At 42.4% G+C, this 16,536-nt stretch overlaps 2 protein-coding genes across 4 annotated transcripts in view; both read right to left on the reverse strand.

Moving 5' to 3' along the window:
- The window catches only part of npr2 (natriuretic peptide receptor 2), a 50,069-nt gene extending 43,687 nt beyond the window's left edge, over window positions 1-6,382 (reverse strand). Inside the window, exons 1-2 of the mRNA XM_014128815.2 lie at window positions 5,047-6,382; window positions 941-1,122 (exon numbers count right to left, since the gene is read on the reverse strand). Coding sequence (XP_013984290.1) covers window positions 941-1,122; window positions 5,047-5,749 — 885 coding nt within the window. The 5' untranslated portion in view covers window positions 5,750-6,382. The remainder of the gene's footprint in view (window positions 1-940; window positions 1,123-5,046) is intronic.
- On the reverse strand, window positions 962-12,468 carry LOC106563313 (anaphase-promoting complex subunit 2-like). 3 transcript variants are annotated; one of them, XM_014128817.2, is made up of 15 exons: window positions 11,650-12,468; window positions 11,138-11,396; window positions 10,706-11,027; window positions 10,440-10,572; window positions 10,017-10,227; window positions 9,749-9,868; window positions 9,481-9,598; window positions 9,097-9,275; window positions 8,826-8,967; window positions 8,548-8,623; window positions 7,886-8,089; window positions 7,630-7,762; window positions 7,261-7,502; window positions 6,904-7,146; window positions 962-1,122 (listed from the first exon to the last, which is right to left on the reverse strand). In XM_014128817.2, exons 1-14 carry the CDS (start codon window positions 11,725-11,727, stop codon window positions 6,934-6,936), a joined length of 2,430 nt encoding a protein of 809 aa, XP_013984292.2. In that variant the 5' UTR covers window positions 11,728-12,468; the 3' UTR covers window positions 962-1,122; window positions 6,904-6,933. The 3 variants fall into 3 exon arrangements, with proteins under 3 accessions (XP_013984292.2, XP_013984293.2, XP_013984291.2); XM_014128818.2 differs by having other exon boundaries at window positions 963-1,122; window positions 6,919-7,146; XM_014128816.2 differs by lacking the exon at window positions 962-1,122 and having other exon boundaries at window positions 6,526-7,146; window positions 11,650-12,467.
- Between the last annotated feature and the right edge of the window lie 4,068 nt (window positions 12,469-16,536).

The raw sequence follows: 16,536 nt of genomic DNA on the forward strand, positions 1-16,536 counted from the left end.
GTTCTACGTGCCCCCCCATACTGTACTGTCTTTAGTCATCTTATTTACTAAGGCTAACCTGCCTACGTATACTGCAAAGCTGTTTGACTAAATAATTGTACTTCTTCAAAGTAAATAATGCATACTTTCAAGCACTCTCTCTAGCCCTCTTTTGGTTGTCTTGTGTACATTCCTTTCTCATGCGGTCTGTGTGTATCTAACCTAACATACCAGGTGTAAAAGTGTATCCATCTCGGTCAGAGCTGGAAAAAACAGGCACAATGGATTATGGTCATTGTAGTTAATTACCACGTTGTTGCTCTGAATTAGGTTGAATCTTTGCTTAATGAAAACTAGAACTCCCTTCTGCCCAGTGTCCCACATAGTTATTGGCATGATTTCTCTCGTGAATTATTTGATTTCTCTCTAAAGAAATTGCGCCTTGGGTTCACCCCCCCCCCAAAAAAATCACTAAATGGAATTCAAGTAATTGAACCGACGTCGCTCGGTTCAAATGAAATGTTGGTTAATCGCTCAGCACTACCTTACAGTAATTCATACACGTCGGTAAACCTTCACTCAACTCGGTGAACTTTGTGTTGCCTTTGATACAGGTTCAGTTGGAACAGAGGGATGTGGAATGATACTGTTGATGGACAGGTTAGTGATGCACACACGAAGTAGAGGCTTTGAATTTAATTTCCTCAGTGAGAGACATCCATTTCACAGGCCAAATGGCAGTTTCAGATTAGTAAACTTATCTGGTTCCAATGACCGAAGGGGAAAGGCACTGACAGTTCAACATCAAATTAGTGACAAGAGTATTTGGACACAATTACTAAAAAAAGGTTTCTGTGATCAATTAAATTAGCAAAATGTAATGAATGAAAGGGAACAACGGCAGGAATATGTCTCTGTCTCCATGTCTCTGTCTGTCCAACTCTCTGTCTGAGCAGTTTACCTTGAAGACCTTGATGGGATCAATCCAGAGGCTGTCGTTGTTCAGCCAGGGTTTGCGCTCCGTTAGGCTTTCGGCAAACACATCCAGATAGAAGATGGCGTAGTTCTCAGGGTCTAGGATCTCACTCTGGAAAAGCTTCATGATACTCAGAAACGTGTCCGGAGGCCCGCAGATATACACAACTGTAGGGAAGACAAAAACATGACACAAAGGTTTATTATCACTCTTTATAGGAATTATGTTCGCACTATTCAGGAAAATTGCTCCTCTTATCATTGTTAGACTAGATTTAGATATAAACCATAGATATGAAATCAACCCAAATCTGTAACTTTTGGGAAATGCAGTTATGAGGAAGCATGTGTAGGTAGACCTACTGATGGTGCACATTCGTGCGTGCACTATTTAGGGGGAGTGTGCATGTGTGCTTACAGTGTGTAAAGCCGTCTGTGCTGTATGCCTGTCTACATTACACAATCCCATTCTGTTTGCATTCCGTCTACTCCATGGACAGCATGTCTGTAGGCATTATTTCCATTCACTGCATGTCAGAGTGACTTCTGCCAGGTCTAAGACAGTCCCCCCAGTTAGCAGACATTTTCTAAAGTGTTAGACCAAAGTCGGCACAGAACACCGCTCAGACCTCAACTCTCATCTCTTCCAAAACAGCTCAAAAGGAGCCATGCCAAGTAGTCCTGCTGTCTCCTGGACATCGTCCAAAACAAATGTACAAAAAGGCAAGGAAAAAGTCCTCCTGTGTTGTAGAAATCATAAGGATCTGCCTGGGCTTAAGTTAATACAAAGCACTTCAAATTGTTTGGTACATTTTATTTCACTTCGTGGCAGACAAAGATGGCAAACAACCAACCTCGTCTTCATTTAAAATGTCTAGTACAAGGCTGCATTCTCTCCCATGACTCACAACATCTACATGCAGAGAAGGATAATGCTGCACTATTCAACACATCCCATAATCTGTTCATAATCAAGAACATCATAGCCTGTACAATGAATACATTCAATTTCTTTTTTCTCCAGGTGAGACGCTTGAAAAAAGACCAATAAAACAGTCTCTACAAAATTGCATGTTAAGAATGTAGTCAACTTTAGTGTTTTGTGTAATGTTTATCTTACTTAGTGTTATACAAATATGACAGAGAGCATTTTAGATATACCTATAACCTACGGTATCATGTGAGCATTCTGGTATTATGGTATAACCATTATGGTATCATGTTAGAGGGACTTTAAGAACTCTTGTAAGAGGACTTGTATACTGTACCCCTTCATCGCATTTCTTTGTTCTCTTCCAGGAAGATCGTACACTTCTTCCATCAACACATTTCCAACTATGAGGAAACTCAGTGAGGGGTCTTTACCTTACCTCCGCTCCATTATGTGGGCACCCTTGTTAGCACTCATGTAGCTTTTCAAGTCTGCGACAAAACATTCACATATGTACCTCCACAAAAGACAAAACACAGCTTGATGTATTCTTCCCTTCAGCCATGTGGCATTTCCTTTCTCTGTGTGTATGCTTTTAGTAGTCTTACAAGCATTAAGTTGCGAGCTTTTCCAGAGGCAACCTGGTGGGATTTTAAAACATAATTGGCTTCATATTAAGTCTAGGAGTTAAGGTTTGTCCATTTGAAGCAGGTAAATGTTTTTTTTTCATGAACAAAGGCCATTCCGTTTTTCAATAATCAGACAGGTTTCCCCATCAGAAGACGAAATAGGATGGACTGTGTTAGAGTGCATCAATATACATTTCACATCTGTACCCGACAACAAGAGGCTGAAAAAAAACCCAATTGAACTCAAAACTAGACATTATTGCCAAGACGGTGACTAAAAAGAAGAGACCACACAGTTGAGGTAAAGGTTGACAGCCCAGGGGTTATCTGTTGGTGATCTCATCGGGATAAAAGTGAATGGAATGTCGAGCCAGAACTCCAAGCCTGGACAAGCCCTAACAAAACCATTCGCTTCTGTGACCCCAAGCTCACCATGGGCGTGCCTATAATTCGACTAAGAGGTTTGGCAGCTTTCAGAGTGCCTGTTCCTGATATAACATCAGTTTGGTACCCCCATATGCAGTGTTTTTTATTCATCTTACTGCTGGAAAAAGTTTTTTCAAGTGGATAAATCCAGTCATTTACATGAGTCACTCGTCGGCCACACAGTCCCATCTGTGCTATGTTGTTTAGTGCAGAGTCACTCTATAATGTTCTGATCTACTGATTTCTAAATCAGTACCCTGACAACAACTATGGATGAAAACAGGGTGCCAAGAGTAACATTTAGTGGTTAGAGTAATGTTTTAGGGTTATTGAGAGCACTGGAAGTCAGTATCTTCCCAGAAGATGTGAAAGAGTTCAGTGCCTTTACTTCTTCCAAAAGCACTTTAAAATCAACATAGATCATTAGATGTTTCCAACAAACAGAACATTTCTGGGCCAAAGTACACGTCCAATATCACTTGCCTGCTTCAGAACATTGAACATAGAATTTAGCAGCATTGATGTTTCTCTGTTGAACTTTCATCTACTGGTATTTTATCAATATGTTTATATTACAGTATAATGCTAAGGTCCAAGGTGATTTATGCAACCATGTCAGTATCATTAACATCATTCATTCCAATTTTGAAGGATTCCCGAGTTGCCAACAAATATTATTTGAAAATTCAAAGCTACCAATTCTTGAAATCATGGAGCCAAAATGTGTGAAATCGTGGTTCAAATAAACCCATATTGAAGCCACTGGATCGTGTTGATAAGATAAACAAGAAGGAAGATGTTGACGTGAGAGATGACTAACAGAAAGCAAACACACAAAAATGGCAGGTATCAAACAATTTAACCAATGTCAAGCTTTGATTTGCCAACACAACTGGCCATTTGCCATGTCCAACAATAAATCAGGGAACAGCACTGTCACTTTCATCTGGTCTCATTGTGACCCTCTCTAGAGACATTTCTTAACATAACTAATGACAATATTTTGCTATTTATCACAACATTGAAATAATTTAAATGTACTGTGATGTGTATAGGATATGGTTTTCTGAACTAATTAAAAGTTTGAATTATTTTACCATTTCTAAAACGGTTTTGGGTTAATAAAAGTAATTAAAAAAATTACAGTTTTAATAAACATGTAATAACATATAATAACCTATCCTACAGAAAGCACTACCATGTGTCAATATGATAATAGACTAGGTAAACAATCTGAATATATTGAGCTAGCCTACTAATTGTCTAATTCTAAGCATTTCTTATAAATTGCTCTGAAATAAGCATGACTGTACTGTGGACATGGATGGCTTACTTTTAAATAGAATGAGCTGCAAATTTAAAAAAAATGAATGATTGCGAATCAACATTCCAAGATATTGTAAATTAACATGGGGCCATTGTAATTAATTAACGTTAACACTAGATACATCATATTTACAACAATAATTCACATTTCAGGTTAAAATGGCTGTCTACTAAATTGGAATATATGTTGTAAATAAAATGCATGCAGGGACCCTTGAAAAAGAGAAGAACCCACGAGCCCATCACAGAGACAGACACACACTTTTTCTTCAGAAAATACGCAGGTGGACAAGAGCAATAAACCAGTGGTCTGGTCACACACGGTGCATAAAAGTGTATTCTTTATCGTTTACCTGTTATTTTAGATAATAATGGCAATAACAGGTTTAAAATCCACTGTAGGCCTATGTCAAAACCAAGAACTCAAAACGGAATATTATTGTTGGCTAATATGCTTACCAATCACCAACACCAACTGTACTAGGCTAGTTAAAAGCCAAAACTACTATCTCATTACTGTCGAGACAATGTTGCATGCATTTTGGAAATCTGATCAGATTCTTGGAGCTAGGCTATTATGGCAACATCCACATTTCCATATGGCACAGCTGGTCAAAAAGCACATTTTTGTTTTCATGACTTTTTACAATATAGCCAATTTTGACTTTGCAGCTGGCCTAGCTTAGGGGAAATTGCTCCGTTCTGCTCCAGGACCAGACTCGTGACAATACAAGTCAACCTGCTATTGCAGGTGTGGAAATATCCAACTAATAGACTTACTTCTTCCTTGGTCTTTCATGAAAGTAATCATGTCTTTATAAAAGCTCGGTGAGTCTTCATATGGAAAGGCATCAACTGTGACATTTTCATCCTTCAAATTTAGGTAAATTCCTTCAGAGAGGAAGTAGTGAGGTCGGTCATCTTTTTTCAAATCGTGGAAAATCAGAACGGCACGAGAGGTCCAATTAAAGTGCGCGTGAATAATGTTAGCAAAGTCTCCCAGTTTTGTGGTCGAGGGTCCGGTGCGCACAATCGTATTGTACTCGTCCCCTTTATCAAACCCATATGCGGTTCCTCCCGCAGTTATCAATGGGAGTTTCCAATGGGATGCAAATCTTCCAACTGTGGCGACTGAATACACACACCCTGGTCCAAAGAAAGCATCTGGTTTATTATAAAGTTTGGTATCCACGGCGATAATCTGTGCCTTATTTTCGGCGCAGACACCGGTTGAATCCTCCGTGCTGAAATTCAACAGATGAATAGAGTGGCCTTTGAGAAGTCCGTGCTTCTTCTGGAGATTCTCGTTCGCCATAAGAATTGCTGGGAAAACCCGTGGCAAAGCCCATGGATACTTGTGGTAATTATCGGGAAGCATCACCGCAACTGTGATATTATTTTGCATATTCATTCGACACCTGGATATGAGAGAATATGTGAATAACACAAAGAAACAATATCCAAGTTCCGTTTTATATCCCATTGCTCAAAATTGAAGTCAAATAAATCCAAGAAAACGGACCTCGTGGGTTCACCTGGGAAGTGGCACTGTCCTGAAACCGAACCATATGGTTCTCGATTGAAATGCAATTTCAGTCAAAATAAGAAATGCATAGGTAATCCATGTGTAATTTATCCTCCATAATTGTGTTCTAATTGTTCTCCAGCAGCGTGATTCCTTGAGTTGTTCACTTCGGTGCAGTTTTCGGACTGATGTTCCTCAACTCCCCCCTCTAAGTGTGATAACATCCATCCATATGACTATAATCACCGCAACCTTCAGTACACCCCCCACCCCCCACACGTGATATCACAGGTCCGAGAAAGACAGGGATGAGGCGCCCCCTGCCTGCTCTCACAGCTCTTCAATCTTGGTCCTGGAGACTCACAGAGTGGGCAAGCTTTTGTTCAGCCACAGCACTAACAGAACGGATTCAACTACCACTGAATCAGGTGTGAGTACTGGGGGCTGGAACAAAAACCTGCACACCATGTGGCTCTCTATATTTAACTGATTATCTATTTTCCTGGTCCTAAACTGGCTTTGACAATAATCTGAAAGACAATTTAGGAGTTGTGTTGAAATCCATGAGTTGAATAAACCAAAATCCAAGCAAGTAGTACACATGACAAACTCCGATGACGAATTTCATATTCACAAATCTAAGATTCCACAATGATCCACTAGAGGTCAGGAGTTCCTCACAGGACTTCATTTCAGCAAGCTCGACAAGATTCTTTAAACAAATACAATCCTACTACATAACAATCAATGTTTTATTAGCTCAGGCAATTGTAATGTTATCAAAAGGGAACCCCAAATGACAAAGTCCAAACACATGTCAATTCAATATGCTGAAAAACCATATGATTCAGAGTCCCCAAAAGTCATGACAAGCAGTCCGAAACAAAGTCAAGCAACCTGGATGATCAACAATAAAGAGAGAATGATTGGTTCATGCTCATTATAGCCATTTGTATTGTAAGACATAGTAATCAGCACAATGCTTGGCGTTTTCAGTTGCCTTCCAAACCTATTCCTGAACAGGTTCATCTTGGAAACTGTAGTCTCTGGCTGCAATGCTGCATCATGTACATTTAGAAAACAAATCAGATACCTCCGTTTTTCAGTTCTACCTCTTTCCTCCTCACCATCTCTTCTCCCCATCAGTTGGTGGACTTTGGCAGTCTGTAGACACCTGCGGACACGATGAGCTGATGGTCTCGCACTTTCCTCTGCAGGAAGGCCTGCAGCTCATTCACGTCCATCTCTGTGACAACGGGTCCCGTGGCAACGAACATCCGGAGCATGGAGTGGATGCGCTCCAGGGTCATGGTCTCCAGGTTGGTCAGCATAGCCTGGATGTAGGCCCAGAACAACTGCACAAAGAGGAGAGAGAACCTGTGCTGTTAGGGCTAGCTTGATTTGTATTTGACAGGAAATGTGTATTTATATTTTAATTACATGCCTCCAATGTGTGTCTGCCTGCATACCTGTAGTTTCTCTTCCCTCTGTTCTGACTGGGTAGTGGTATTGGAGTCTCCCTCCTCGTCGCTGTCGATCAGCATCTCCCCTCTCTCAGGTTTCTCCCGGGACGAGCCGGTCTCCAGGATAGAGTAGTGGCCCCCAGCCTCCTCCTTCAGGACCCCCTGCTGCTGCCACAGAGCCAGCTTCCTTCTCACCATCTCCTGCGGCACCCCCAGGACCCCACTCAGCTCCTCCAGAGTCCACGAGCCTTCAGGAGAGAGAGACAGAAGGAGAGACAGATAGAGATGGCAAAAGTTAACCGTAGTTACTCATACAATGTCTGTATACAATGATAAGTTGTACAAAAGGCAGCCTGTGACGGCCGGAGTTCTGACTTTTGTCCTGGAAGTGCAGGATGATGGCAGCGTGGATGGGGGACACAGTCAGGTTAGTCAGAGTCCTGTCCTCCAGCTCCACATCCAGTGTCACCGAGCCCAGATGAGGCTTCCAGCTCAGGGTCCTCATCGCCTGGGAAACCATTTGAATGATGGAATTTGATATCAAAATGCAATTTCCCTATTCTCTGTTTATAAAGACTTGAGTAAAACAGAAACAGACTGGCACCTATGCTACATCTTCATCATCAGGTACCTTGAGTTTCTCATAGCGGTGTGTGTAGGCCTCCATGGCCTGGGAGGCCAGGGGCGGGAGCTCCATCTTCTCCTCCTTCAGCGTGGGCCAGAACTCAGAGGACAGGATCATGGCACTCAGGGCCATGGGGGGCTGCTCCTCCTCACCTAGCGTGGACTCCTCTTCACGGATGTTGGTGTTGATCCTCCGTGAGTCAGCCACGTCCTGAGAGAGAGAGAGAGAGAGAGAGAGAGAGAGAGAGAGAGAGAGAGAGAGAGAGAGAGAGAGAGAGAGAGAGAGAGAGAGAGAGAGAGAGAGAGAGAGAGAGAGAGAGAGAGAGAGAGAGAGAGAGAGAGACAGAGAGAGAGAGAGAGAGAGAGAGAGAGAGAGAGAGAGAGAGAGAGAGAGAGAGAGAGAGAGAGAGAGAGAGAGAGAGAGAGAGAGAGAGAGAGAGAGAGAGAGAGAGAGAGAGTATGGCTTTGTCCTAAAGTGTTTCAATGGTCTCTGTTCTTTGTCTTGGTTCGTTAACTTCTGTCTTCATGCCTTATTCTATGAAAGACACTGGTAGGTGAAAGGACTATATATTTTCAAAGATACTAGGAAGTCAAGTTGAGAATCATGTTGTCATAGCTCATTCTAACATAAATGGTAACTCAAGGTTTCAAAGTCACGCCCTGCTTTACCTTCAGCATCACCTCACAGTAGTGCATGTGGGACTCTCCGAATCGCAGCTTGAGTAACTCCACGTTACGTATCTCCCTGGAGGCACATGAGAAAAAGTTCATTACTATAAAAATATATATATTGATTTCATTTAAACAAAATGTCCACACAGAAATGCCAACAGCAGTATAACGATATGCACATAATATTAAGAGTGACTGCAAAAAGTTGAGTAATGTACTGTATAGTGTGGAGATACAGATGCTGGTACTAGCTACTGTAAATGAGTGTTGCGTACCTGGCTGTATTGTAGTTGAACTGGTGGAGAAGTCTGTCTGCCAGGACAGTTCTGTACTCATCTATGAAGATCTCTTTACTGCCGTATATGCTGACCAGAAGACTGATGATGTCAGACGAACGCCGCTTGGAGCCCGTCTTGTCTAAAGGGTGAGAAAGAAAGATGAGTGTATTTAGTCAAAGAGACGTGACAGCAGAAACAGGAAAAAGCAACGGACACAGTTTGTCTAGTCTAGTGTGATGACCTTTGTGGGTCCACTGAGGGTACTGACCTGTGACAGCATCCTTAGGGTCTGGGGTCCATTCCTCTGGGTCGCTGCCCTCGTCCTCACTGTCCTGGGTCTCCAGGGTCACAGGGTCGGCACGGGACAGCTCATTGGCCAGGTCACTGCAGACCTCCGCGTCCCCAGTAAGGCTGGCCACTATCTGACGTACCGTGTCCTCTCGCGTCCTGGCAACGAACCACAGACGTCACATCAATGTCACGTCAACAACAACACAATATGCTATGGGAGTCAAATCAGTAAGTAAAGAACAATCTTCTCTAACATTTTGCCTCCCAATAAAGGTTTGCTTTGTACATAAATACTCATGAGGGAATAAAATAATAGATACCGGTAACTAAATACAGATTACGATAATACACGTGAACCCACCGGAGGTACTTGCGGATTGGTTGGCAGGCAACCTGCAGGATGACCATAGATGGGTCCAGCTCCCGTAGGGCCTTTATGGCCGAGATGTATACAGTGATGATGTCAGAGGTATGGACTCCTAGAAGGGGAGAAGAATGTTGTTGAGAAGGGATTAACTAACCCAAGTCTTATCACTCCAGCTTCTTCTGTAACACTGTATTTGCAAACAAAACTTAGTCTTCACATCAAACACCAATCACTGTTCCTAACCCATCATTGGTTCACTGACCTGGGTGAAGCAGACGGGTCTCAAAAGCTGTCTTAAGGGAGGTGAGGAGCTGCTGCCTCTGATTGGTTCTCTCTAGACAGAACTTGAGGTCCTCAATGGCAGGCTTTGACTCAGGGAAATCTGACAGGGAAAGAATGTGAGGGCGGAAGAAATGACAAAACGCTTTCTACCTTCTTTCCTCGACACCCACAGGTGACAGCTTTATGTTATTACTCTCCGTTTCATAATCCATCACCCTATCTCCTCTCTCTGTTCCCTAACCCCTCACCTCTAATGATGCTGAAGAGCTCCTCGATCCTCATGTTGACGTAGATCCTGCAGAAGAACTGGTGCATGTGACACCTCCAGCGCTGCAGCACGGAGTTGGCTGGCTGGCCCACCTCCCCAGCCCTGCTGCCTGTGCCACTGGGCACCGTACCCAGTCCACCCTCTTCACTGGCAAACACCCTGCTCAACCAGCCTAACACCAGCTCTAGCCACTGGAGAGAGAGAGAACGAAAGAGAGACTTGAGAGAGTGTTTGTAAGTAAGAGTAAAACAGATAAATTATCACATTTCTGAGATTTGGACTTGGTGTAGTAAATTGTTTCTGTTAAATAATGCAAGCTAGAAAAGAAGAACTTATTGATAGATCATGTCACTTTATTATGTGAAGTGGTCCTCCCATAGACAGGCTCTCTAGTATACTGTACCTCCTGAAAGCTGAAGAGGAAAGAGCTCTCGTACTCCCCCCTGCAGTGCTGCTCCATCCGCTGCTCAATCAGTTTGTGTAAGATGGACGTCACTGCCTCTGAACTAACCCGCTCCAATAGCTGCAACCTGGACCTGGAGGGTGGGAAAAGTGGGTAAAGACAGCTGCAGAGACATTACAAACATGGCTGGCACAGATGTAGACAATGGTTGTTCTAGCACAACGGATAGAGCATACAGTGACATGGCCACCCCTCTATTCACTCACAGTATGTGGCTGAGCTCTTGCAGCTGCTCCAGGGCCTCCTGACACCAGCACTGCTGAGTGGGGACAGTGCAGCCCTGACAGACGACCCCATCAGGCACCCTGCCCCCTTCCTCAGCCTCCCCTGCCTCCCCCTCCTGGCTCATGTGTACAGAGAAGGTCCTGCTGTAGAACTCCAGTATTCTCATCTGGAGCACAGCCGAGGGGGAGAACAGTAGAATGGCCCTGATGATGGAGAAGGCCCTCTCCCGGAGACCCCTGGCCCCAGGGCCACACAGACCACCCCGTCCCTCATCCTGCCAGGTACCCAGCCTCTCCAACCCTCCTGTGAAGAGGGACAGAGGGCAATTCTTTTACGCATTTGACAGCATTCTGTTCAGTCAAAATTCCAGTATTAAGGGTGTAGTCAACTGTAACCTGAATGTTTGAACCCACCTAGGAAAGGTTCCAGTCTGTCCAAAAGGGTACGGAAGGCCATGAGTAGGATCCTGGTCCTATCCTTCTCCCCAAGTTCATTCTCTGGCTGCTTCAGTCCAGCCCAAAACTCAGGGGTCACTGCAGTGGTCAGACGCACCTGCAGGGTCTCCAGGAGCCATCCCTCCAGAAACTGACCCAGACCGTTTGAGCACAGCAGGCTAAGCCCCTCACAGAGAGACCCATCAGACATTGTGTCATCATTGGACACTGGAGACACCTACAGACAGAGGAAATTGGTAATGTTCTTATAAACAGACACGGACTATGGTTTGTAGGTACATTGCTAGATTAACATTGGTCTTAACTAGCTATGTAATTCCTAATGGCATGTGAATGTGTTAGCTAGCTACATGTCCAGCAATCAACCACAGTAGTGCAATTGATCTAATTTCATTCTCACATAAAAGGAAGGCAACTTATGTCAACAACACAAAGTACCGTGCGTAGGCAAGTTAGGTCCATCTACTCACCAGAGCTGCAGTTACAGTGTCCCAAGCAGAAGGTAGCCCCTGTGGTACAGAGAATAACCTCTCAGCGGAGTCCATCATCACCACGATTGGACAAAATTACTCAGCGAGAACCATTCGATTGTGTATTGTCAAAGTTATCGTCTGTGTTATATCACTCACCCATATTAAGGTGTATCTAGTATGGCTCATAATACTAATATGTCTCTGAATTACAGATACAATTTGAAGTTATTGCGCTCTCGCAGAAGCCTGTGGCGCATAATACTGACGTATGTGTGGTTGCGGAATTTATAAAAGTGTGGCGGAAGTGTACGTGCCAGTTAGTAGGAGGATTTTGAAGCAACGAAGTGGGTGACGAGAAGGATTTTATTTCGACTGCCTCAGTCTTTGCACAAAATAGCCAATTTGTCAACTAGTTAAACCTAGCGCGAGAGAGAGTTAACTGTAGCAATATTGACTTCAAACTAGTGATGAGAAACCGAAGCATTCACGTGCTAGTCCGAAATAGGAAACTTCCGACTTGCACTTATACACGTGCGCGTTCATCCATTTAGCGAGTCAGAAATGTCGGAGTTTCCTAGTTCCGACTAGCATGTCAACGCGGCATTTCACCAAATTGTGCAGAAAATGGTTCATTACTCGGAGCTTTTAACACCATGCACATTAGTGACATCTGCTAGTCGGCAATGAAAAGCAGCGTTTGATGTTGAGATACTTTTGGTCATGTAGTGTATGTGGACACCTGCTCGTCGAATATCTCATTTCAAAATCATAAGTATTCATTTGGAGTTGGTCCCCGTTTACTGCGACAACAGCCTCCACTCTTCTGGGAAGGCTTTCTACTAGATGTTGGAACTTGCTTCCATTCAGCCACGAGTATTAGTGAGGTCGGACACTGATGTTGGGCAATTAGGCCTGGATCACAGTCAAGTTCCAATTGATCCCAAAGGTGTTTGATGGGGTTGAGGACAGGGCTCTGTGCAGGCGAGTCAAGTTCTTCCACACCAATCTCGACAAACCATTTCTTTATGGACCTCGCTTTGTGCAGGGGGCATTGTCACGTTGAAACGGGAAAGAGCCTTCCCCAAACTGTTGGCACAAAATTGGAAGCACAGAATCATCTAGAATGTCATTGTATGGTGGAGCGTTAAGATTTCCCTTCACTGGAATTAAGGGCCTAGCTCATCCACCAAACTTTACAGTTGGTACTATGCATTTGTCCGTCAGACTGCCAGATGGTTAAATTTGTCAAACTGACTTGTTGGAAAGGTGGCATCCTATGCCGGTGATACATTGAAAGTCACTGAACTCTTCAGTAAGGCGATTCTACTGCCAATGTTTGTCTATGGAGATTGCATGGCAGTGTGCTCGATTTTATACAGTTGTACACAACGGGTGTGGCTGAAATAGCCAAATTAACTAATTTGAAAGGGGTGCCCACATACTTTTGTATATATTGTTCTACAATATATAAGTAAATCTCCCCATAATCAATTGCCATTGAAGGTTTGCCCCTTCCATCATGCTTCCCTCTTTTGCTGTGAATAACTTTTTTTTGCTGTCAAAAACGGAATATATGCCATTATTTAGAATGCTTTAAACAGAATCGTCTACTTTTCTCAAAACGAATTGTTTAAATAATGTGCTGAAAGGGTGGTGTCACAAAACGATTCTCAAAATATACCTAGTCTGGTCCACAAGACCCCAACTCTACCTGCTGTTCAGGTAACAAACCCTGGATGAAAAAATACGAACTTCATTGAAGTACGGTGTCCAGTAGAGGTCGTTGTTTGGAAGCAGCTTGAAATCGAAGAAAAAAACGGAACCACGTTGAATATGCTGTCAGAGGAAGGCCCTAAAAATGATCAGACTCTAGTCATAGACTGTTCACTCTGCTACCGCACGGCAAGCGGTACTGGAGCGCCAAGTCTAGGTCCAAGAGGCTTCTAAACAGCTTCTACCCCCAAGCCATAAGACTCCTGAACAGCTAATCAAATGGCTACCCAGACTACATGCATTGCCCCCCTATTCTACGCTGCTGCTACTCTCGTATCTATGCATAGTCACTTTAATAACTCTACTTGCATGTACATATTACCCCAATTACCTCGACACCGGTACCCCTTGTATATAGCACCGCTATTGTTATTTTACTGCTGATCTTTATCTGTTTATCTCTTACTTTTTTGTAGGTATTTTCTTAAAACGGCATTTTGGGTTAAGGCCTTGTAAGTAAGCATTTCACTGTCAGGTCTACACCTGTTGTATTCGACACATGTGACAGATACAACTTGAAATCAGTGTGATTTTGCAACCATTGAGCTATAATCCCCAAAGCACACACATCCCTGGATCGTTCCTCTTTTCAATTCGCTGCAGATAGTGTCTGAAACGAGCTGCAAGAAACACTCAAACTGGACAGGTTTATCTCCAATCAGAGTCATATCTCTTCATTCAAAGACCCAATCGTGGACACTGGCAGTTGTGGCTGCTTCGAGTGATGTATTGTTGTCTCTACCTTCTTGTTGTTGTCTGTGCCCAATAAGGTTTGTACCATGTTTTGTGCTGCTACCGTCTCTTAGGTCTCTCTTTATGTAGTGCTGTGGTGTGTTTTGTCCTATATTTTTATTTTTAATCTCAGCCCCCGTCTCTGCAGGAGGGCTTCTGGTAGGCCGTCATTGTAAATAAGAATTTGTTCTTAACTGACTCGCCTAGTTAAATAAAGGTAATAAATAAGAACTAGAGACAGCCTCCAAGATGGCCGACCGTTATCAACATACTTTACTCACGGTCGCATACGCCGATTCGTGGGGGCTGACATCTTGTTAGTTATGGTTTCAGAAGTCCATTATTATTATTTTATTGGATCACACGAACCAGTGGTTGAAAAAATACTTAAGAGTCATACTTGAGTAAAAGTAAAGATACCTTAATAGAAAATTACTCAAGTTAAAGTAACCCAGTAAAATACTACTTGAGTAAAAGTATTTGCTTTCAAGTATCAAAAGTAAGTATCAAAAGTATAAATCGTTTTAAAAAGGATTATATTAAGCAAACCAGACAGCCTCATTTTATTTTTTTATTTACGGATAGGCAGGGGCCGCTCCAACACTAAGATATGATTTAAAAATGAAGCATGTGCTTAGAATTGGCCCAGCGTCGTCCGGGTTAGGCCGTCATTTTAAAATAAGAATTTGTTCTTAACTTGCCTAGTTAAAAAAAACAAGGGTGTGTGAATTAAACCATTTTCATGTCCTGCTAAGCATTCAAAATGTAACAAGTACTTTTGGCTATCAGTCAAAATGTATGGCGTAAAAAGTACATGAATATAGTGAAGTAAAAGTAGTCCAAAATGTGAAGTGAAGTACAGATACCCCCCCAAAAAGACTTACGTAGTACTTTCAAGTATTTTTACTGAAGTACTTTTAAAAAAGCACCTTTATTTAACCAGGTAGTCTAGTTGAGAACAAGTTCTCACTTTACACCACTGACATGAACATTGTACAAAATAATATACAGATTACTACATGCACACTAGCACTGGAGCCCAGCAGGAACCGTGAGCTAGAGCTGGGTTCTGGATCTTGATTAGGGAGGGGAAATATGCAGGCAAGAAGCACAATGGAGGACCAAACCTGCCATAATTAGAATTAAATATATTCACACAAATAAATATATAAATCCACACATAATTAAATAAATGACCAAGGAAATAAAAAAACGGACAAATGTAATTAATTTTCTCTACATATCTGTATGTATTTAATTATTTAACTATGTATTATAATTATTCAAACTTTAATTCATTTTATTAAATATTTATTTCTGTACTTCTTCCTCCAATATGATAATGAGGGTTGTCAAACGTCTGTAGGTGGTATCTAACAAACTATTGGTTGATCAATGTCACGTGTTTCTCCACTGCTTTTTCTTTCTTTTGCACCACCTATGTGAAGCTAGCCACAATAACGATTAGCCACAATAGTAGAATTTGCGGTTTGCCTTCAAAATAAAAGCCCCGCATTGAAACTGTCAGACAGATACAAATACTGGAATCATGCCATATTTTAACTTAACGAGTTTGGAATGTTATATCAATTCAACAAAAGACAATTTGTTAATTTACCCTCAAAAAATGATGTTAATCGCACTGTGGATTTATTAGACTTCACAATTGCTAAAAAAAATGAAAAAGTGTGGGCTCAAAACAGGTGGGGCTATTAAATGAATCATTGTTTATCAACAGCACGCTGGAGAGGTCATAGTCAAACTTAGATGCATAACGTACCGGAGTGAGCTCTGTTGGGGCAGTCCCGTTAGATCTCTTATATACTACTTACACAGACAAGTTACATTGGCATGGTTCATAGGATTGGTTCCTGCAAAAAAAAGGGGGGGGGGGGGATTGGTTCCTGCATGTGTCTGGCACGTCTCCTATCTTGATTTAAATAACATATTCTGGGCATTCTGCCAGATGGTCCTAAGGAGCAGGGGAGAAAATCTGATATCAACTTTGGAGGGGACAATTACATTACATTTTCTCAAGAGCAATTCCTGAGGGGGACACCAAAAGTAGTGCTGTAACACATAGCCTACGTTGTAATACGGTAAATGTATATTGAGGAACCAAAGAAATAAGGTGTTTGCCGTACTCCTAACTACCGGTACCGAAAACTACACAACTAATCACAACAGCAATACCATTGCCTTTAACAAATCTTAGTTCAGTCACCAGTTTAAGTTGAGAGTGGGGGTATCCATGGCATTTTCCAATTATGTTCCTATTTTACAAGTAAAAAAAATTGAGAACCTTTCATAATGTTGCCAAACAAAGACTCAACAAACTTACCTGAGACTCCCTGTCTCTGCCAGTCTGTCCCTGCATAT

Source organism: Salmo salar, chromosome ssa11, assembly GCF_905237065.1.
Source record: "Salmo salar chromosome ssa11, Ssal_v3.1, whole genome shotgun sequence".
Taxonomy (NCBI): domain Eukaryota; kingdom Metazoa; phylum Chordata; class Actinopteri; order Salmoniformes; family Salmonidae; genus Salmo; species Salmo salar.